At 46.6% G+C, this 21,546-nt stretch overlaps 1 protein-coding gene across 5 annotated transcripts in view; it reads left to right on the top strand.

Moving 5' to 3' along the window:
* The window catches only part of GREB1L (GREB1 like retinoic acid receptor coactivator), a 294,500-nt gene that overhangs the window by 265,533 nt on the left and 7,421 nt on the right, over positions 1-21,546 (top strand). For all 5 annotated transcript variants that reach the window (XM_037982457.2, XM_037982458.2, XM_037982456.2 and 2 more), the window contains 10 exons: positions 305-420; positions 1,088-1,332; positions 4,338-4,915; positions 5,147-5,249; positions 10,396-10,551; positions 10,786-10,925; positions 13,082-13,243; positions 13,343-13,547; positions 19,135-19,300; positions 20,714-20,941. In XM_037982457.2, the coding sequence (XP_037838385.1) occupies positions 305-420; positions 1,088-1,332; positions 4,338-4,915; positions 5,147-5,249; positions 10,396-10,551; positions 10,786-10,925; positions 13,082-13,243; positions 13,343-13,547; positions 19,135-19,300; positions 20,714-20,941 (2,099 nt within the window). The remainder of the gene's footprint in view (positions 1-304; positions 421-1,087; positions 1,333-4,337; positions 4,916-5,146; positions 5,250-10,395; positions 10,552-10,785; positions 10,926-13,081; positions 13,244-13,342; positions 13,548-19,134; positions 19,301-20,713; positions 20,942-21,546) is intronic.

The following is a 21,546-nucleotide window of genomic DNA, read 5'->3' as shown; positions in this document are numbered from 1 at the left end:
GGTTTCCATCACTAGTGGGATATTTCACATTGTATGTGTTTTTGGCTTGTGTTACTAACGCCTGAGGTATACCAGCATCTCCCGTTTTATCCTACTGAGATAAAAACTACAGCCCTCCTTCCTGCAGAAGTGCCTTGTATATGCGATGTAGTAGCAATCAAAATACACATACATACACATATATAAACACTTAGTGGAGTCATTTTAAAGCACAGTATGTCTAAAATCTGGACTTAGAAACCTGTAGAAAAGGTGGAAACTTAAATGAGAGTTTTAATTTTAACATACATGTCTCTTGCTATAGAGTTGGAGAGGAAGTGAACCGGAAGAGTGGATCCCTCGGACATACCAAGATTTAGACGGTCTGCCTTGTATTGTGATATTAACTGGAAAAGATCCTCTTGGAGAGACCTTTCCCAGGTACAATTTCAATAATTAATTCCATTTTTCATCAGTTGCCCAGCTGAACTGATGATTAAAACTTGGCTGATCGCCCAGTCATTTCCTTTGTTTGTCAGGTAATGAGAAGAGGATTGTTTTATGCAGGGATATAAGAAATACAGCCATACAACCTTCTTTTATTCTTCTTTTTAGCTTTCCAGAGAGCATCCAGTAATTTTGGGAACAGGCGATAGCCACATCTGAGGAATGTCAGAGAGGCAGGGAGGAAAAGCAGGATTTTTTTTTTTTTTAATAAAGTGCTTTGTCTTTGTTAATCTGCTATTCCTGCGCCCCTCAAGGATCGAGACTCCGTAGACTGGAGGGCAACAACAATAGAAGCATTAGTTGAATGCTTACTGTGCGCGTCAGGCAGCACCCTGAATGCCTCACATGTATTCAGTCCTTACAGCCATATGCGCCCGACACTACTATCCACTCTTTTTATATTGGAAGAAAATGAAGCACAGAGAAATGAAGGTCATAACAGCTGGTGGGAGGTGGCAGAGCTGAGGTTTCGGTCAAGGCTCACCTGGCACTGACACCTAGGATTTTAACTGCTGTGTGCTGCATCCAGATCACCAGGCACACATAGACATTGCGTGCTTGGCCAGATGGACTCACCAACACCACAATTACTTTTGTTCAGGTCTTTGAAGTACTGTGACCTCCGGTTAATTGACTCAAGCTATTTAACTCGCACGGCCTTGGAGCAGGAGGTGGGTCTGGCATGCTGCTACGTCTCTAAAGAGGTCATCCGGGGACCCACTGTTGCCCTGGACCTCAGCGGGAAGGAGCAGGAGAGAGCTGCTGTCAGTGAGAACGACTCCGATGAGCTGCTCATCGACCTGGAGCGGCCCCAGAGCAACAGCAGCGCCGTCACAGGGACCTCGGGTCAGTACTTCCTTTTCTCTTTCATGGCGTGAGAGACGTGAGTCAGGAGGTGTGTAGGAATGTGGAAGGCAGAGGCATTTACTGACACCCCGACAGCCTTCAGAGGAGCCTTCGGGACTGGCATCCTCTCCAGACCCAGCTCCAGGGGGGTGATGCTTGGAAAACATGACTGTTGAACAGCCACAAAATACTTTTCTGGGTAAACATTTAAGGAAGAGCTTGCTAACAGGCTAAAAACAACTTTATCAACCCTAGCCTGTACCATTTTCCCTAGTCTTTTCTACCCTTAATCGTCTCATGGTTATTATGCATCTCATGTTTGCACAAAGGCCCTGTTTTTCTTCCAGGTCCTGAAGCTATAAGTTTGTGCTAACTGGCTTAGTACCTGGCACAAAATGTTTCCTTGAATGTGAATGAATGAACGAATGAGTGAATGAATGGCTTTTCTAAACAGTTAACAGCAAGCATTGTATGGTGAGGGCTCCTCTGGGGCCAGCGTGGATGTGAAGGCCCACCCTGCAGCCTGCCGGCCCGTCTTGCAGCATTACTGCAGGTCTGTGGCAGTGCCTGGCATGAATTTTCTTCGCATAAACTGTATTACAGCAAATGCAGCACTCTTTCCATTTTTTCTGATTATGAAAGTAATAAAGCTTAATGCAGAAAACATGGAAAATGTCGGCCGGGAGCAGTGGGCCTGTAATCCTAGCACTTTGGGAGGCCAAGGCAGGTGGATCACCTGAGGTCAGGAGTTCGAGACCAGCCTGGCCAACATGGTGAAACCCTGTCTCTACTAAAAATACAGTTAGCTGGGTGTGGTGGCTCACGCCTGTAGTCCCAGCTACCCTGGAGGCTGAGGTAGGAGAATCGCTTGAACCCAGGAGATGGAGGTTGCAGTGAGCCAAGATTGCACCACTGCACTCCATTCTGGGCGACAAGAGGAAAATTCTGTCAAAAAAAGAAAAAAAAAAAATGAATAAAAAGAGAAAGAAAAGAAAAGGAAAAAATGTAACAAAGTATAGAGAATTCTGAGATTAAAAATGAAACACACTCCCCCTCCTTCTCCCCTTAGCCTCCCCTTTTTTGTGTGTGGGGGACAGAGTTTCTTGTCGCCCAGTCTGGAGCGCAGTGGCACAATCTCGGCTCACTGCAACCTCCGCCCCCTGGGTTCAAGCGATTCTCCTGCCTCAGCCTCCTGAGTAGCTGGGATTACAGGTGCCCACCACCACACCCAGCTAACTTTTGTATTTTTACTAGAGATGAGGTTTCACCGTATTGGCCAGGCTGGTCTCAAACCCCTGACCTGAGGTGATCCACCCGCCTCAACCTCCCAAAGTGCTGGGATTACAAACATGAGCCACCATGCCCAGCTCCTCACCCTTTTTTTGAACTATCATTGAGATCCATCACTCTGATATGCGAACACACAATTTTGTCCAAAAGCAGCACTGGTCTTCCTGTCCATTCTGGCAGCAGCTGTTGGATGGCTCTGGGCAGGAATGGAAGAGGAAGGGTCTGTAGGGTTTGCTGTTGATAGTGACCCTCAGCCTGGAGGAGCTGGAGCTGCCCTGCTCCCACGCACACGCGGCTGCTCCCCCAGCCACGGGTTAGGGCTGACCGTGTGGACCACTCTACCTGCCTCAACCCCACTGCAACAGGCTCCCCAGTTTTCTCTCTGAGAGTAGTTTCAGAATAGAGTCAAGGGGTTTGAAGGATAGTAAAGGTTCACAGAAGGGGGATAGGGAATAATATCTGGAAGCTTTTGGATACCAGCATGAGGAGGAGGAGCGCAGCCTGTACTTCCTTCCTGTGGTTCTTCCATCCCACTCCTTCCTCTCCCTCACTTGAGGAGCTGCCCCACAAAGTGAGTGCTTCCTTGGCCTTGCTCTGCTGAACTCACAAAGGTGTTTGCCCTTGGCTACTGTGTCCCTCCCTACAGGCCATGCTCACCACACGGAGCACAGGGACCCCAGCCACGGCTGACTCGGAGGGTGACTGGGAGGTTCGCTGCCCAGAACGCACGTGCTGTGGGGGGAAGGCAAGCTCTCCCCCAAGGCGGAGAGACACAGGCAGCCGAGCCAGTGAGGGGACAAGTTTTAATCATGTCTTGTTGATGGCTGTTCATTCAGGATCTCCCAAGGTTGGGATTCGACCTCCATGTCTGGGCAGCAACAAGACGAGCTCAGATAGGGCCTTTAGTTGAGCTTTTGGTTTGTCTTTAAACCAAAGAGTGGCTGGTCTATCAGGAGGACACACACACTTGAAAGGAACTGGCCAAATGCGTGGGGCTGCTTTAGGGAAAAGCCACCGGCCTTGGAGTCACGTGTCTACACCCGCTTCGCGCGAAGGCACCCCCCACCCTAGCTTGGGAGTCCGTGGAAGGGGCTGCAGTCCAGGGAGCTGATCTGAGGCCAGAGGCATGAGGCCCTCAGCCCCTAGAAGGAAGCCAGTGCTGCCAGGACAGGACTTGAATGTGGAGCCTGTGTTGGGTGGGGTCGTGGGAGGAATCAGAGGGCAAACCCAAACAGGTCATTTGAGGAGCCTTTAGTAGTGGCACTGTTTACTAAGATGTGAACAGAACTTGGAAAAGGAGCAAGAGGTGTGCTGTGCTGGGGGGCAGTTAACCCCAGGGAGCTCTGGCCACCGTGGGCCTGACACAGGGAGGGGCGGGAGCATCTCTCCAGACCTGCCGCAGCCCACAGTAGAGAAAGGTGGTCCACCCCTGGTGACCATGCAGGGGGAAGCCAGGGAAGAAGCACCCCATCTCCTGCTGGTGGCTACCATTGGCCAAACCCACTGAGAAGCCAGGGCAAGGAAGCAACATGGAGCAGCGTGCGGAGCAGCAAAGGGAAGATTTCTTGCTCGGTCTGCAGCCATAGAGCCGAGCCCAGTGTCCACTGCTTTCCCGGCCTTTGCCTCCTTCCCAGAGCTGCCGGGAGCCTGAGAGCGCACACCTTCGATCAGTAACAGTGCTGCTGTGGGGTGGGTTCTGTCTGTTCTCTTAACAGGTTCCATCATGGAGAATGGCGTGAGCTCTTCCAGCACAGCTGACAAGTCCCAGAAGCAGTCCCTGACCCCCAGCTTCCAGAGCCCAGCCACTAGTCTGGGCCTGGATGAAGGAGTCTCTGCCAGCTCAGCTGGAGCCGGAGCTGGGGAGACTCTGAAGCAGGAGTGTGACTCCCTGGGCCCCCAGATGGCGAGCAGCACCACCTCCAAGCCACCATCATCGTCCTCAGGACCCAGGACCCTCCCATGGCAGGGACAGCCCATCAGAGGCTGCCGGGGCCCGCATGCAGCCCTGCCACCAGTGGTAATCCTATCCAAAGCGGCCTACAGCCTCCTAGGCTCCCAGAAGAGTGGCAAGCTGCCATCCTCCTCATCCCTGCTGCCCCACGCCGACGTGGCCTGGGTGAGCTCCCTGCGGCCGCTCCTGAACAAGGACATGAGCAGCGAGGAGCAGTCCCTCTACTACAGGCAGTGGACCTCGGCCCGGCAGCACCACGCCGACTACAGCAACCAGTTGGACCCGGCCTCTGGCACCCGAAACTTCCACCCACGGCGGCTCCTGCTGACAGGGCCCCCACAGGTAGGGCCAAGCCAGCCTGGGCCGTTTCTTAGGCTGGGGTTGGCACGTCTTCCCCAAGAAGTAGAAGACAGAGAACCTCTTGGGGGTGGAGCAGGTGTGACAGAGCAATGAGGACCTCATTCAGGCCTCTCAGGCAGGAGACTGCAAAGCCAAGGTGTGAAATCTCTTTTCTCTTTTCCTCCCCTCTCTTCCCCACCTCCACTCCTCCCCATTTAAAAATCTTTCCGTTAGGTGGGAAAGACGGGATCCTATTTACAGTTCCTCAGGATCCTCTTCCGCATGCTCATCAGGCTCCTGGAGGTGGATGTGTATGACGAGGAGGAGATCAACACCGGTGAGTGCTGAGCCCAACGACTGGGCAGAGGGGCAAGAGACAAATTGAACCGCAAATCCCGGGAACTTGCTTTTGGCTTCTGGGATTTCTACAGTACCTAACCTGCAGTTATTGGGAGGCTAAAGATAATGTGCCCAAGGCCAGGCATGGTGGCTCACGCCGGTAATCTCAGCACTTTGGGAGGCCAAGGCGGGCGGATCACCTGAGATCAGGAGTTCAAGACCAGCCTGGGCAACATGGTGAAACCCCATCTCTACTGAAGATACAAAAATTAGCCAAGCATGGTGGTGCACACCTGTAATTCCAGCTACTCAGGAGGCTAAGGCAGGAGAATCACTTGAACCCACCAGGTGGGTTGCAGTGAGCCAAGATCATGTCACTACACTCCATCCTAGGTGATGGAGTGAGACTTTGTCTCAAAAAAAAAAAAAAAAAAAAAAAATGAAAAACAGAATGTGTCCAGCAAATAGTTCTGAGTAAACTGTAGCCTTTTTTAGCTCATTGAGGTCAGGGATGGTATATTCTACTTTTGGCGTCCTCTCTACAATGTCCTGCGAGATGCTGGGCAAAAAGGCATTTTGGTTTTTGGCTTTTTTTTAAATTTAAGTTCTGGGATACATGTGCTGAACGTGCAGGTTACATAGCTGTATACGTGTGCCATGGTGGTTTGCCGCACCTACCAACCCGTCATCTAGGTTTTAAGCCCCACATGCATTAGGTATTTGTCCTAATGCTCTCCCTCCCGTTGCCCCTCACCCATCGTGTGTGTGTGTGTGTGTGTGTGTTATGTTCCCATCCTGTGTCCATGTGTTCTCATTGTTCAACTCCCACTTATAAGCGAGAACATGTGGTGTTTGGTTTTCTGTTCCTGTGTTAGTTTGCTGAGGATGATGATTTCCAGCTTCATCCACGTCCCTGCAAAGGACATGAACTCATTCTTATGGGTGCAAAAAAAAAAAAAAGCATTTTATAAAGGCTTTTTAGGTAGATTAATTGCCTAGATGGTTAACTGTTGTAAAATTCCAGTTGTAGTATCCAACTGCTTAAGGATCCAGGGCATATTTATATTCTGGATACTAGTCCTTTGTTGATTGGTCAGAGTATGTCTTATATTTTACCCATAGGCTCTGAGTGAAGGCACGGGATTACTATAATGAGACGAAAACTTCTTATGTGTAGAACTGAATGCTGGCACCACGAACAAAACATCTGCACTAAGACACAGCGGCAGGTGCTTGATCAGGGTGTGGGAGCCAGTGGGCATACCAAGACCACTCCAGCTGTCTTCCCCAGCTGGCACCAGGGAGATGATTCCACTCTGCAGCTAAGAGCAGTGTGGCTCGGCTGGGCATGGTGCGGTGGCTCACGCCTGTAATCCCAGCACTTTGGGAGGCTGAGGCAGGCGGATCACCTGAGGTCAGGAGTTCGAGACCAACATGGTGAAACTCTGTCTCTACTATAAATACAAAACTTAGCCGGGCGCAATGGTGTGTGCCTGTAATCCCAGCTACTTGGGACGCTGAGGCACAGAATTGTTTGAACCCAGGAGGCGGAGTTTGCAGTGAGTTGAGATCACGCCACTACACTCCCGCTGGGATGACAGAGACTGTCTCAAAAAAAAAAAAAGAAGAAGAACAGTGTGGCTCAAAACTGTGGCTTCACATCTCCAACCAGTTTGACTGTGCTGGCAGGGAACTGTGGGGAGGAAGTAGAAGCAACCAGGTGGAAGTTCTTCTCAAGCCTCTCAAAGATGAGTCTGGAATAGGGAAAGCCCTTGGCATCGTCTACCAAATTAGCTTTTGGAGAGCTCACCTCACTTGTTTTACCTAAATAGGTGAACCTGTTCCATGACCAGCCCAAGAAATTAGTTTAGTGCCAAGTAAGAGTAGGTAAAAACCATATTTAACCACTTTTTTATGGCCTCAGGCCTGTTTCCATTTCTCATCAATTCACATCCATGATTTTAGACACACACACGTGAATTCATCTTCCCATCTACATCTCCTTGTTTTTTTTCCCAGCTAAGCTGCACCAGATTGTTGGGCCCACGAGGTTGGCCTCAAAACACCCCAAGGCCCCCGGAAAGAGCTGAGCCAGAAGGGCAAAGCCAGAGCCAAGCAGACCGGGAGTCGAGGCCTGCCCTTCCTGCCAGCTTTCCCGCCAGGCTCCCTGGCACCACAACAGAGTGATGCCTTTGATTCTTTCCCTCAGATCATGCTACAGTGATCTTGACTCTTGCTCTGTGCTGGTGAGCTGTGAGTCTGTTACAGCTCATTCGACCTTTGTAGTAAGAAACACTGTTTGCCTTTCTTCCTTCTCCCTCATTTTAGTGCAGGTTAATGCAATGGTGCTCTCAAGAGGCACAATGACATCTTTTTACAAACTAGGCTTCAAAGTGCAGACTTTAGTTCAGGGATATAAAAATAAATGTATTATATGTGTTAAAAGATATTAGCTGTACCTCCAATCTTTAGCCTTTTTTGGAAAGTTTCTTTTCTCCCTTTGAAAGTTGTCTTAAGCTACTTTATCTTATACATTTTATTATTAATGATATATATATATATACACACACATATATATATATATTTTTTTAATATGGAGTTTCTGTCATCCAGGCTGGAGTGCAGTAGTGTGATCTCAGCTCACTGCAACCTCTCCCTCCTGGGTTCAAGCAATTCTCCTGCCTCAGTTTTCTGTGTAGCTGTGATTACAGGCTCACACCACCATGCCCGGCTGATTTTTGTATTTTTAGTAGAGATGAGGTTTCACCATGTTTGCCAGGCTGGTCTCAAACTCTGACCTCATGTGATTCACCCACCTTGGCCTCCCAAAGTGCTGAGATTACAGGTGTGAGCCACTGTACGTGGCCACTAATAAAAAATATAATCTCGGCTGGGCGCAGTAGCTCAAGCCTGTAATCCCAGCACTTTGGGAGGCCGAGGCAGGCAGATCATGAGGTCAGGAGATGGAGACCATCCTGGCTAACACTGTGAAACCCCATCTCTACTAAAAATACAAAAAAATTAGCTGGGTGTGGTGGCAGGCGCCTGTAGTCCCAGCTACTCAGGAGGCTGAGGCAGGAGAATAGCATGAACCCGGGAGGTGGAGCTTGCAGTGAGCCAAGATCATGCCACTGCACTCCAGCCTGGGTGACAGAGCAAGACTCCATCTCAAAAAAAAAAAAAAAAATATATATATATATATATGTATGTGTGTGTGTGTGTGTGTGTATGTAATGTTAGACACCAGCTGTGTGCCTGCAACTGTCTTGGCACTTTATTATTGTTATTATTATTATTATTGAGATGGAGTCTCGCTCTGTCACCCAGGCTGGAGTGCACTGGCATGATCTCGGCTCACTGCAACCTCTGCTTCTAGGGTTCAGGCAATTCTCTTGCCTCAGCCTCCCAAGTAGCTGGGATTAAAGGCGTGCACCACCAGGCCCAGCTAATTTTTTTATTTTTAGTAGAGACAGGTTTTCACCACTTTGGCCAGACTGGTCTCAAACTCCTAGCCTTAGGTGATCCACCTGCCTCGGCCTCCTAAAGTACTGGAATTACAGGTGTGAGCCACTGCACCTGGCCAATAATAAAAAATGTCTATTAGACACCACCTGTGTGCCTGCAACTGTCAAAGCCCTTTATTTTATTTATTTATTTTTTGAGATAGACTCTTATTCTGTCACCCAGGCTGGAGTGCAATGGCACGATCTCAACTCGCTGCAACCTTCGCCTCTGGGGTTCAAGTGATTCTCCTGCCTCAGCCTCCCAAGTAGCTGGGATTACAGGCACGTGCCACTACGCCCAGCTAATTTTGGTATTTTTGGTAGACACGGGGTTCCACCATGTTGGCCAGGCTGGTCTCGAATTCCTGACCTCAAATGATTTGCCTGCCTCGGCCTCTCAAAGTGCTGGGATTACAGGCGTGAGCCACCATGTCCAGCCTGTCTTGGCACTTTAAATGTACCATCTCTGGCTGGGCAGGGTGACTCACACCTGTAATCTCTATGCTTTGGGAGGCCAAGGTGGGAGGATGGCTTGAGGCCAGAAGTTTGAGATCAGCCTGGGCAGCAGAGACCCCATCTCTCACAAAAAAATTTAAAACTCTACCCAAGTGTGATGGTACACGCCTGCAATCCTAGCTACTCAGGAAGCTGCAGTGGGAGGATTCCTTGAGCCCAGGAATTCAAGGTTGCAGTGAGCTTAAATTGTGTCACTGCATTCTAGCCTGAGTGACAGTGAGACCCTGTCCCCCCCCAAAAAAAAAAAAAAAAAGAAAAGAAAAGGGTCTGGTATGGTGGCTCACACCTGCAATCCCAGCACTTTGGGAGGCTGAGGCAGGAGGATTGCTTGAGCCCAGCAGTTCAAGACCAGCCTAGACAATACAGTAAGACCCTGTCTCTACAAAAACGTTAGCTGGGCATGGTGGCACGTGCCTGTAGTCCCAGCTACTCAAGAGGCTGAGGTGGGAGGATCATTTGATCCCAGGTGGTTGAGGCTACATTAAAGCTTACAATAATCTGGTGACTCAGGGTTAAGTACAGTGCCTAAAGGTGTGACATTGTCAGGGGGCAGGGCCAGGATTCACACCCAGGTCTACTAGCTCTCAGCTGTGACTGCATATTGGAACACTCTGAGGAGCCTTAAACAATATGACTGGTTTCTGGGCATCAGACATTCTGACTGAACTATTTCTGGGATGTGTGGCCTGAGTGTGGGAATTTTCACCAGCTCCTCAGCTGATTCTAATGTGCGGAAGACATTGGGAAGTTTGCTGGGTGCATCCTGAAATCTCCTGGGTGTCAGTATATTAATACCCCACAGCTAAAAATCTCAAGACAGAGATAGGATCATCCAAAATGAAACTTCTAAGGAAATTTGGCCTGGTGGAGACTAGGTTATCTTACAGATGCCAGAGTTGGTGAATTGGGTCTGCAGAGACGAAGGCTGGGGGCCAGTGAGGGCGAATGTCCCGTCAGCACGGGCGTGAACACTTCTGCCTCCTCTGACTGGGATAGGGGAGTTCATTTGTCAGAAATGCCTTTGTCCACCCATCTGGGCTCTACGTCCCATAAAAGCCATTCTCTCTGACACACGTGGAAGAGGAAGGCCAGTCACCTGCTCTGCACGCTTCCTTCTTGTCCTAGATCACAGTGAAAGCAGTGAAGTGAGCCAGTCAGAGGGAGAGCCCTGGCCTGACATCGAGAGCTTCAGTAAAATGCCTTTTGATGTCAGTGTGCATGACCCCAAGTACACTTGGATGAGCCTGGTGTATACTGAGAAGCTGGCAGGGGTCAAACAAGGTCAGTGCAATCAGAGCCAAGTTCACCTCCTTTCCAGGTCAAGGGGACACTAACTCCATCTCGCTTTTCTTTCACTCTTATGCACATCATTTTTTAAATTTTCATATCTGTTTCTTAGGGCATACATTACAGAATACATGGAAAAGTCATTTTGGGGAAAAGGGGACTTTTCTTTCCAGGCATAGGGAAAACATGCTATCTCATGGGATGGCTTTTTGCCCCCTTTATATACAGAAGTGATAAAGGAATCCAAAGTTGAAGAGCCCAGGAAACGGGAAACTGTGTCCATAATGCTGACCCAATATGCAGCCTATAACACCTTCCACCACTGTGAACAGTGCCGCCAGTACATGGACTTCACCGCTGCCTCCCAGGTACCGTCCCGCCTTCGCCCTCGCCCTCTGTCACCCACTATGGATTTTGTATGTAAGGGTGGGGGCTGGAGGGATGAAAAATAGGGCCCCTAGTTTCAGGCCTCAGGCAAAGGATAGTTTACTCATACGAAGGAGCCACTCCTTGGTGAGAAAAATGCATGAAGGCTGGGCGCAGTGGCTCACCCCGTAATCCCAGCACTGGGAGGCCGAGGTGGGTGGATCACCTGAGGTCAGAAGTTCGTGACCATCCTGGCCAACATGGTGAAACCCCGTCTCTACTAAAAATACAAAAAATTAGCCGGATGTGGTGGCACACGCCTGTAATCCCAGCTACTTGGGAGGCTGAGGCAAGAGAATCACTTGAACCTGGAAGGTGGAGGCTGCAGTGAGCCAAGATCTCACCACTGCACTCCAACCTGGGTGACAGACTGAGACTCGGTCTCAAAAACAAACAAACAAACAAACAATGCATGAAGCAATAATTAAATGAATGTTGGGTTTCTTTGGATTGTGGGAGGGAGAGGAGGCAGCTTAGTTTTAGTATCTTGAATTACTTCTTCAGATGGTTACATGTGTCATGTTTAGGTTAGGAAGTAGCTGAGATGTTTCTTTGCAATCCAGATATTACAGTATATTTGATAAGAGTTCCCCCCTCTTCCCTTTGGATCACTGACCAAAATGGCACGATTATCTCAGATCCACAGGGTGTGCCCTTTGAGCTGTGATTCTAATAGGTCTGTTGATTTGCACCAACCTAGTCATATTCACACCTGTGTGGGGTGGCCTGGCCAGTGGAGTCGGTTTGTTTTATCAGTGAGAACTGAGACATAGGAATGCAGAACACGGGCCAATAACCCTTAGTATGTGGCTTCTTTTTGGCTAGTGCATCTTTAAGCACAAAAGATGGAAAGGCAACATATGATAGTAATATCCAGAGCTTACTTCCTCCAATCCATCTTTATTTTTGTGACTTGGCTCTGAACACACAGAAACGACTCCTGCTTCTGGTAGGCCATACTGACTCCCCTAAACCTGTTTCTGCTCTTCAGGGCCAGGTCGTCACCCTTTTCCCACATCTCATCCTGAAATACAAATGAGTACTAGAAGGGATATGTTTTAAAAAACCGATCGAATCATTCTGCCCTTCTAATACAAGTTACCATTTATATCCCATTTGTTTTCTTGGTGTTACTGAAAACTTTTGGTGGGCTGCTTTGAAATAAGCTCTTAAAAGCTTTATGGAAGACCTAAGTCCCCTGGTCTACAGATTATAGATTTTTAGAAAATCTCTTTATTAGAAACCTCTATTCACAAAGTTTGTGTGACGACCGTACTAAGTAGTATATTCCCACATTTCTGAGGCAGAACTAGAATTAAGGGAAGAAGTGTAATGTTATTTTTCTATGAAAGATAGTATTTCGGTTAAAACCACTGGGAAACCTACTTCGATTCTAGTTGCTGATGAAAATTGATGGTATTCTTTTATTAAGCCAAATCTTATCCACATTAAAAGCATGAAAAGACCTATTACATAATTATTCACTGAGACAGGTTACTGAAAAAACATGAACTCCGCAGCACTTTAAATGTAGGTTAGATTTATATTTGGCTTCAGTGAGTCAAATGATCTCTTTTCTGAAACCAGAGTTCTGGGCTAAATGATTGAACCTCTTCAGCATCCACTGTAGCCAGGAAAGATGGGGCTGGAGAGGCATTTTAATGTCAGACCTGATATTTAGAAAGCTGATATTCATTTGACCTGACCCGCACAGAACAGAAGTGTTTCCCTCCGATGTTATAACAGAGGACCTTTGGGAATGCATACAGAGCAGGACATCCCACAGGTATATCTGACCTCTGCATAAGATGGAGCAGTTGTGGCTCTGACAGCATAAAGAATGCAGTTCCAGGCAACAAGTACTTCTCCCACTGAGGCTGTGCAGGTGCAAGATGGCGGGCTGCCATGTCAGTGGCAGCTCCTAAATGAAGTGTTTGCCTTATCAACCTTTTAGATGTGGCTGCTCACAGCCTGGTCTGGTGGCACTTACCAGTTCATGTTGGTTTCTCTCTCTTAATAACAACCTGAAGGAGTGGCCTGGAAGTTTGGAAACGGTGGGCTGACTTACGTTCCCTCCCTTTCTTCTTTGCAAATGTAGATGTCTGACTCCACCCTTCATGCCTTCACATTCTCTTCCTCTATGCTGGGAGAAGAGGTTCAGCTCTATTTCATCATTCCCAAATCCAAAGAGAGTCATTTTGTCTTCAGCAAGCAGGGCAAGCACCTGGAGAGCATGCGGCTGCCCCTGGTCTCAGACAAGGTGGGTGAGAGCATCTGGACTGCCAGGCACCAGACCTAGTTCTCTAAGTGTCCTCAATCTAGAGGCTTTAATTTCATCTGTTTTCTTCCCTTTCGGCAGAATTTGAATGCAGTGAAGAGCCCTATTTTCACTCCTTCCAGTGGTCGACATGAGCACGGACTCCTAAACCTCTTCCACGCCATGGAGGGCATCAGCCACCTTCACCTCCTCGTGGTCAAAGAGTATGAGATGCCTCTGTACCGCAAGTACTGGCCCAACCACATCATGCTGGTGCTTCCCGGCATGTTCAATAATGCAGGCGTGGGTAAGGGGCCCCCCGGGATAGGGAGAAGGGCTTCGAAGATAAACTGAGCTCCATTCCCCTGGCATGAAAGCTTCAGATTCCCCTGCCTCTAGAAATTGTCCTGCCCTCCTCACCTCTTTGAAAAAAATAGTCTTTTGACTCTTCCTTGAATTTGAGTTTTCTTTTTCCCCTTATCTGCAGTTTTGCAGAATTAACTCTGAGGAGTGGTAATTAAGGAAGAAGTCACTGGTATACGGAGCACCCTGGGAAAGTTTGGGATTCTTCCCTGTATAGGCTGCAAATGTTCTGAGCTGAGCACTGTGGAGCAGAAATGTAACCATGAGAAAAAAAATGGTCTAAGGGAGAGGCAGGGTTAGTGGTTCACCCAGATCAGGAGGGGCCCCTAGGTCATCTCATCTTTAAGGCATGTAGCAAGTTCTAGGGGGCTGCTGTACAACCTGGGAGCTGGAAGCATCGTTACTGCCTATGACACAGGAATGTGCCTGAAGTCTTCCTGCTTTCCCCCTGGGGTTTAACAGCAATGCGCTGATTTCTCAAAGGGGGCCAGTGCTTGTATGTATGACAGAGCTATGGAGACTGGAGATGTGAGAATGCCTTCATTTTCCTTTCTCAGGCAGGACATCCCTAACCGAATCCAGTGTTTTAGAGCTGTGCTCTTCTGGACACTTCTTGCACTGTAGTTCTAAACAGTTTTGCCCATCTGCTCCTGTGGGGTGCCTCAGTGCCAAGTCAGGAGCTGCTTGTTCCCATTTTAAAGAGAAGTAGTAACACCCAGCCTAGAGCTGGACTGGAGGGCAGATAAGACCGGAGTAGTTTTCTTGAACCCATATGTTTCTTCTCTCCAGGGTCTCCTCTTTCTCCACTGTCTCCCAACTTAGCCTCTGCCTCTCCCTTCCTTCTTAGGTCTCTCCATTTCTTGTTCCTTTCTATGCCTTTTCATGTTCTTCGACTTCAAACAGCCTTAATATGGGCTCAATATATTTTCAAAAATGGTTTTGTTTTGAATATAATTGTGTTTGTCACTTTATATCAAGTGAATTAAGGCTTCTGTATATTTCTGTTCCTTCAGCCTCCCCAAAACCACCTAACTCATACTAACTGAAGCCTTTTTTTTTTTTTTTTTTTTGAGACGGAGTCTGCTCTGTTGCCCAGGCTGGAGTGTGGTGGCGCGATCTCGGCTCACTGCAAGCTCCCCCTCCCCGGTTCACGCCATTCTCCTGCCTCAGCCTCCCGAGTAGCTGGGACTACAGGCGCCCGCCACCACGCCTGGCTAATTTTTTTGTATTTTTAGTAGAGATGTTAGTAGAGATGTTTTAGTAGAGAGTTAGCCAGGATGGTCTCGATCTCCTGAACTCGTGATCCGCCCGCCTCGACCTCCCAAAGTGCTGGGATTACAGGCGTGAGCCACAGCGCCCGGCACTGAAGCCTTTTTCTATATGAATATGACCTCCTCCTGTGCCTGCCTGATCCTTAGGAGAAAGTTTTCTCATCCTAGATCTGACCAAACTGTATAGTACTAGTTTTGCCATTTTTGCAATAATTTGGGGAGAAAGAAGCCAACACACATATGCAAATGAAAGATACAAACTATTTTTATTTTTGGTAAAAATCACATAACATAAAATTTACTGCCTTGGCCAGGTGCAGTAGCTTATGCCTGTAATCCCAGCACTTTGGGAGGCCGAGGTGGATGGATCACCTGAGGTCAGGAGCTTGAGACCAGCCTGGCCAACATGGTGAAACCCCATCTCTACTAAAAATACAAAAAAAAAAATTAGCTGGGCGTGGTGGTGTGCGCCTGTAATCCCAGCTACTCAGGAGTCTGAGGCAGGAGAATCACTTGAACCCAGGAGGTGGTGGCAGCAGTGAGCCAAGAACATGCCATTGAACTCCGGCCTGAGCAACAAGAGTGAAACTCTGTCTCAAAACAAACAAACAAAAAAAACCACGTACTGCCTTAATACTTCTAAAGCATTAAAGTTCAGATTACAACATTCTTATTGTAATAAGAATTATTACAACAGTCTTACAACATTCACATTGTTGTAAGACTGATTGCTAGAACTCTTTTCACCTTGTGAAACAAACTCCCCATTCCCTCCCTCCCCTCAGCGCCTGGCAGCCACCATTCTGCTTTCTTTAAGTAGAATGATACAGTATCTGTCCTTTAGTGACTGACTGGCTTATCTCACTTAGCATGTCCTCAAGGTTCATCCATGTTGTAGCATGTGTTAGAATTCCCTTCCTTCTTAAAGGCTGGATAATATTCCATTTTATGTATCTACTCCGTTTTATCCATTCATCTGTCAGTGGACACTTGGGCTGCTCCTACTTTATGGCTATTGTGCATCATGCTTTTATGAACACAGGTATACAAATATCTGAGACCCTTCTTTCACTTCTTCTAGGTATATATCTAGAAGTGAGATTGCTAGATCACATGGTAATTCTATTTTTAACTTTCTGAAGAATCACCATACTGTTTTCCATAGTGGCTTGCACTATTTTACCTTCCCACCAACAGTGCACAGGGATTCTAATTTCTTCACATCCTCACCAACACTTTTTTTTTTTTTTTAGGTGTTTTGCATTGTGATTTTGTTTTGCATTCCCCTAATGATTAGTAATATTGAACATCTTTTTGTGTGCTTGTTAGCCATCTGTGTATCTTCCTTGAAGACTTGTCTCCAAAGTCCTTTGTTGATTTTTCAACTGAATTATTTTGTTGTTGTTGAATTGTAGCAGTTTTTAAAAAATATATTCTGGGTATTAACACCTTATCAGATATACTCTTTGTAAAGATTTTCTCCCAGCCAGGTGCAGCGGCTCACACCTGTAATCCAAGCACTTTGGGAGGCCAAGGCGGGCAGATCATCTGAGATCGGGAGTTCAAGACCAGTGTGACCAACATGGAGAAACCCCGTCCCTACTAAAAATACAAAATTAGCCTGGCATGGTGGTGCTTGCCTGTAATCCCAGCTACTCAGGAGGCTGAGGCAGGAGAATCACTGGAACCAGGGAGGTGGAGGTTGCCGTGAGTTGAGATCACACTGCTGCACTCCAGCCTGGGCAACAGGAGTGAAACTCCGTCTCAAAAAAAAAAAAAAAAAAAATTTCTCCCATTCCATGGATTGCCTTTTACTCTATTATTTGATGAAGTCCAGTTTATTTTTTCTTAACTTTTGTTTTTGATATGATATGTAAGAGATCACTGCCAAATTCAATGTCACAAGGCCTTCCCCTATGTTTTCTTCTAAATGATGTATAGTTCTAGCTTTTATGTCTAGGTCTTTGATCCATTTTGAGTTAATTTTTATGTAGGGTCTAAGGTAAGGATTCAACTTCATTCTTTTGCATGTGACTATGAGGTTTTCCCAGCACCATTTTTTTTTTTTTTTTTTTTTTTTTAAAGACAGGGTCTTGCTCTGTCACCCAGGCCAAAGTGTGCAGTGGCACGACCATAGCTCACTGTAGCCTCCAAGTTCTGAGCTCAAGCAATCCTCCCACCTCAGCCTCCTGAGTGGCTAGGACTATAGGCGTATGCCACCATGCCTGGCTAATTTTTAAATTTTTTGTAGAGACACGGGTCTCACTATGTTGCTCAGGCTGCTCTCAAACCACTGGCCTCAAGTGATCCTCCTACCTCAGCCTCCCAAAAATGCTGAGATTACAGGTGTGAGACATGATGCCTGGCCCCCAACTGTGTTTGTTGACAAGACCATCTTTTACCCACTGAATGGCTTTGGCTCCCTTGTAAAAAATCATTTGACTATGTATGAGAGGGTTTATTTCTGGGCTTTCTGTATGCCCAGATCAAAACTACCACACTGTTTTGATTACTATAGCTTTGTAGTAAGTTCTGAAATCAGGAAGTGTGAGATCTCTAACTTTGCCTTTGTCTCTCTTTCAAGATTGTTTTGGCTATTTGGGGTCCCTTGAGATACTGGATGAATTGCAGGATGGGTTTTTCTATTTCTGCAAAGTCTTTGGGATTTTGATAAGGACTGCATTAAGGCTATGGATCACTTTGGGTAGCACTGACATCTAATATCAAGTCTTCTAATCCATAAACACAGGATGTCTTTCCATTTATTGGTGTCTTCCTTAATTTCCTTCAACAATGCTTGTACTTTTCACTGTACAAGTCTTTTGCCTCCTTAGTTAAGCCGATTTCTAATTAGGTCTTTAATTCTTTTTGATGCTATTGTAAATGGAACTCTTAATTTCCTTTAGATTGTTCATGGTTGAGGTATAGAAATGCAACTGATTTTGGTGTTGATTTTGCATCTGCATCTTTGCTGGATTCACATATTCATTCTAAAGGGGATTTTTGGTGGAATTTTGAGTTTTCTATGTATATGTTGCCTGGGAATAGAGATAATTTTACTTCCTATTTGGTTGCCTTTTATTTATTTTTTTTCTTGATTACTTTCTCTGGCCGTGACTTCCAGTATTATGTTAAATAGAAATGGTAAAAGTGGCATCCTTGTCTTGTTCCTGATCTCAGTTTTGGAAAAGCTTTCAGTCTTTCAGCATTGACTAGTGATGATGTTAGCTGTGGGCTTTTCATACATGGACCTTATTATGTTGAGAATGCAAACTATTACACACACGTTCTTGGAAGGTAGATTTTCCTAAATCCCAGTTTTACCCTAGATCTATTCACAGTGCTTTGGGTTCTTCCATAGAGTTAACAGCTTTTCTTTCATTTATCACCTACATTTTGTTTCATTTTAGGATGGCCCACTCATAAAATTTGGCTGATTCCTATCATCTCGATAATCGCTAACATTCACCGAGTACTCAGAGGGTGCTAGGCGCTATCCTGAGCATCATACAGCAACCCTATGAGATCACCGTTATTATTGCCTTCTTAGAGGTGGGGAAGCCAAGGCACAAGGGGTTTAATTTGTTCAGGGTCACATGGCTAGAAAATGGTGGAATTAGGATTCAAAATCGGACAGTTTGGCTCCTGTCTATTCTCTTAATCTCTATACCATATTGCCTCTTGCAAAAGGCAGATCTAGGGAAAGGGTGCCAGTTTCCAGAGTCTTCAGAGAAGATGCTGCTGTCATTTTCCTTGAAGTGTCTAAAGAAGGGGACGTATCAATGGAATTGGCATACCCACTCACTGCAGCCCAGTTAACTCCCTAGTACAGGACATGTGAGTAGCTGCTTCCAAGTCTGAGAGAGCCTCTTGTCATGCTTCAAGGAAATAAACAGTAATAGCATTTCCTAGATGTGGATTCCTTTGTCCTATGAGGGAAACTGGATTCTTGCAATACTCTCAGAGTGTGGTTCATATCATTTGCATCCTCAAAGATATCTGGTTTCTGGCCCTTCACCATACCTACTCAAATGCAGCTCTGGTAATGGACTCTAAGAATCTACATTTAAAACTGATTCCCCAGTAACTCTTATATACACTGCTTTGAGAGCCACTGCTCTGAACATCTGGTTGGCTCCCACCTGCATGGTTCTCATGTGAACAGGCATTCTGTGGAGAGAATACAGCTGCCTGTGGGGCTTCAGCCAAGCCAGAGTGAAGGATGTGTGGATATGTAGATGTGGTTATGTTGCCTTCCAGGTGCTGCCAGGTTCCTCATTAAGGAGCTATCATATCACAACCTAGAATTGGAGAGAAACCGCCTGGAGGAGCTAGGCATTAAACGCCAGTGTGTCTGGCCTTTCATCGTCATGATGGATGACTCTTGTGTCCTATGGAACATTCACAGTGTTCAGGAGCCATCCAGGTAGACTTCCAAGCTGTTCTGGGGGCATATGACACAATGCTGTAGACAGGACAATACATTTCTTGACCACAGTTACATACGGAAGTAAGTGAGAGACAGCTTTCTAGAGCAAAACAGCCGACCATGAGATCACCCTCACTAGAACATTTTGTGGTGACTTAGGACTTTTTAATTTAGACATTCAGTAGCCCATTAAATTCCTGGACCATTCTGGGATCACAACATTGGTTAGCTATTAAAGTCTACTGAGGCCAGGCATGGTGGCTCATACCTGTAATCCCAGCACTTTGAGAGGCCAAGGCGGGCTGATCGTTTAAGGCCAGGAGTTCTAGACCAGCCTGGCCAACATGGCGAAACCCCGTCTCTACTAAAAACACAAAAATTAGCTGAGCGTGGTGGCGCATGCCTTTAGTCCCAGCTACTCGGGAGGCTGAGGCATAAGAATCACTTGAACCCAAGAGGCAGAGGTTGCAGTGAGCTGAGATTGTGCCACTACACTCCAGCCTGGGTGACAGTGCAAGACTCTGTCTCAAAAAAAACAAAAATAAAGTCTGTTGAGACACTAGGATTGATGTAGAAAGACTGCTGACATCTCAAATCAGGAGACCTAGTTTTTAGCCCCAACTCTGTTTTTTGTTTATAATTTTTTGTAGAGATGTTGCCCAGTCTGGTGTTGAACTCTTGGGCTCAAGCAATCCTCCCACCTCAGCCTCCCAAAATGTTGGGATTACGGGCATGAGCCACCACACCCAGTCAGGCTTCTTGACTGTCTATGAAAAGGGAACGTCATCTCACCTCTCCGTATCTCAAGTCCATCACCTGTAAAATTATGCCTGGGCCAAAATCAGTGGTTTTCTTCCTGGGGTAGTGGCCCCTCATATTGCTAGTGGGTGCCGGTCAGGGGCATCTGTGAGGACCAGAGGATGCCAAACATTTTGAAAAGTCCAACACAATAAACCCCCAAAATTCAATAGCACTCCCATTGCAACACTGTGCCAGGTGACCTTTAAGCCCCTCCCAGCTCAAACATTGTGATTTTGTGTCCTTGATCCTATTTTGGATTTGAAGCCAGTGAAATTTTCAAACATTCCTTATTATACACAATTACCAGAACTGGGAAGGATACCTCTATGCTTCCAACCTCCAGCTACCTCTTCTTTGGCAACTCTTTATTCATTGTTCACTCTGACACAGGGGCTGGATTTTTCTCTGCCCAAAAGTGATAAGCCCCACCCCAAAAGGCAGTTTCTTTAATAGTGACAGCTAGTGTGAAAACTGGGCTTGACATTCTTCTCCATTTGCTAATACAAAGTAAATCAGTTAATTTTATCCTTGAGAGTATTACTGGTGTATAATAGTGTATAGACAGTTCACAAATATTTATCAACATCTTATATAAACTATATTTCACAGCCAGCCTGTGGAAGTAGCAGTTTCCAGTAAGAATGTTTCCTTGAAGACTGTCTTACAGCACATTGAAGCCACACCAAAAATTGTCCACTATGCAATCTTGGGCATACAGAAATGGAGCAGCAAGCTGACTTCTCAGAGCCTAAAGGCCCCATTCTCTAGGTGTCACGTGCATGATTTCATTCTCCTCAACATAGACTTGACTCAGAATGTGCAGTATGACTTCAACAGGTAAGTCAGGCCTTATGGATACAGGTAATCCTGGCATCTACTGATGGCTTCTGCCCAGCTCTAGCCTCTGTAATGCTTTTATTCCTATGTCTTCAGTTGAGACGCTGACTCTTTATGTGGGCAAGGAGAAAGGGGGATCACAAGCCCCAAAGTGTGCCCCTTTAACACCAAACTGACCTAGATCTTAACAGGGGTTGCAACGTCAAATGCTTAAACACTTTAGCCGTCTCATTATTCAACAAGAACTCAAACTATTGGCTCAAGTCAGTGTGTGCACCCACAAACATCTAAGACTAAGCCCTCCTTCACCCTCCAAACTCAGAAGGAAATCACTTTTCCTGAATGTTAGTAGGCTTCAGGGAAATCCTACTGTAGGGAAAAGGCAGCAGATGGGGATGAGCAGGGTAGCCATGGCCTTGCCTCCCAAATAAATTATGTCCAGGTTCCTACAAAACCTGAGAGAGCCAAACAAGAAAGCAGGAACCATAAAGTCCTTCTTATGCCACCCTCACAGTTATAGAATAGCTGCTGCTTTCACTCGTTTTAAATTGGACAGAGGCTTCATCCTGTTTGTAGCCAGAAATTTAAAACTGGGAGCACCTCTG

Source organism: Chlorocebus sabaeus, chromosome 18, assembly GCF_047675955.1.
Source record: "Chlorocebus sabaeus isolate Y175 chromosome 18, mChlSab1.0.hap1, whole genome shotgun sequence".
Taxonomy (NCBI): Eukaryota; Metazoa; Chordata; class Mammalia; order Primates; family Cercopithecidae; genus Chlorocebus; species Chlorocebus sabaeus.
The sequence above is the reverse complement of the archived record's forward strand: the minus strand, read 5'-3'. Positions and strand labels throughout refer to the sequence as shown.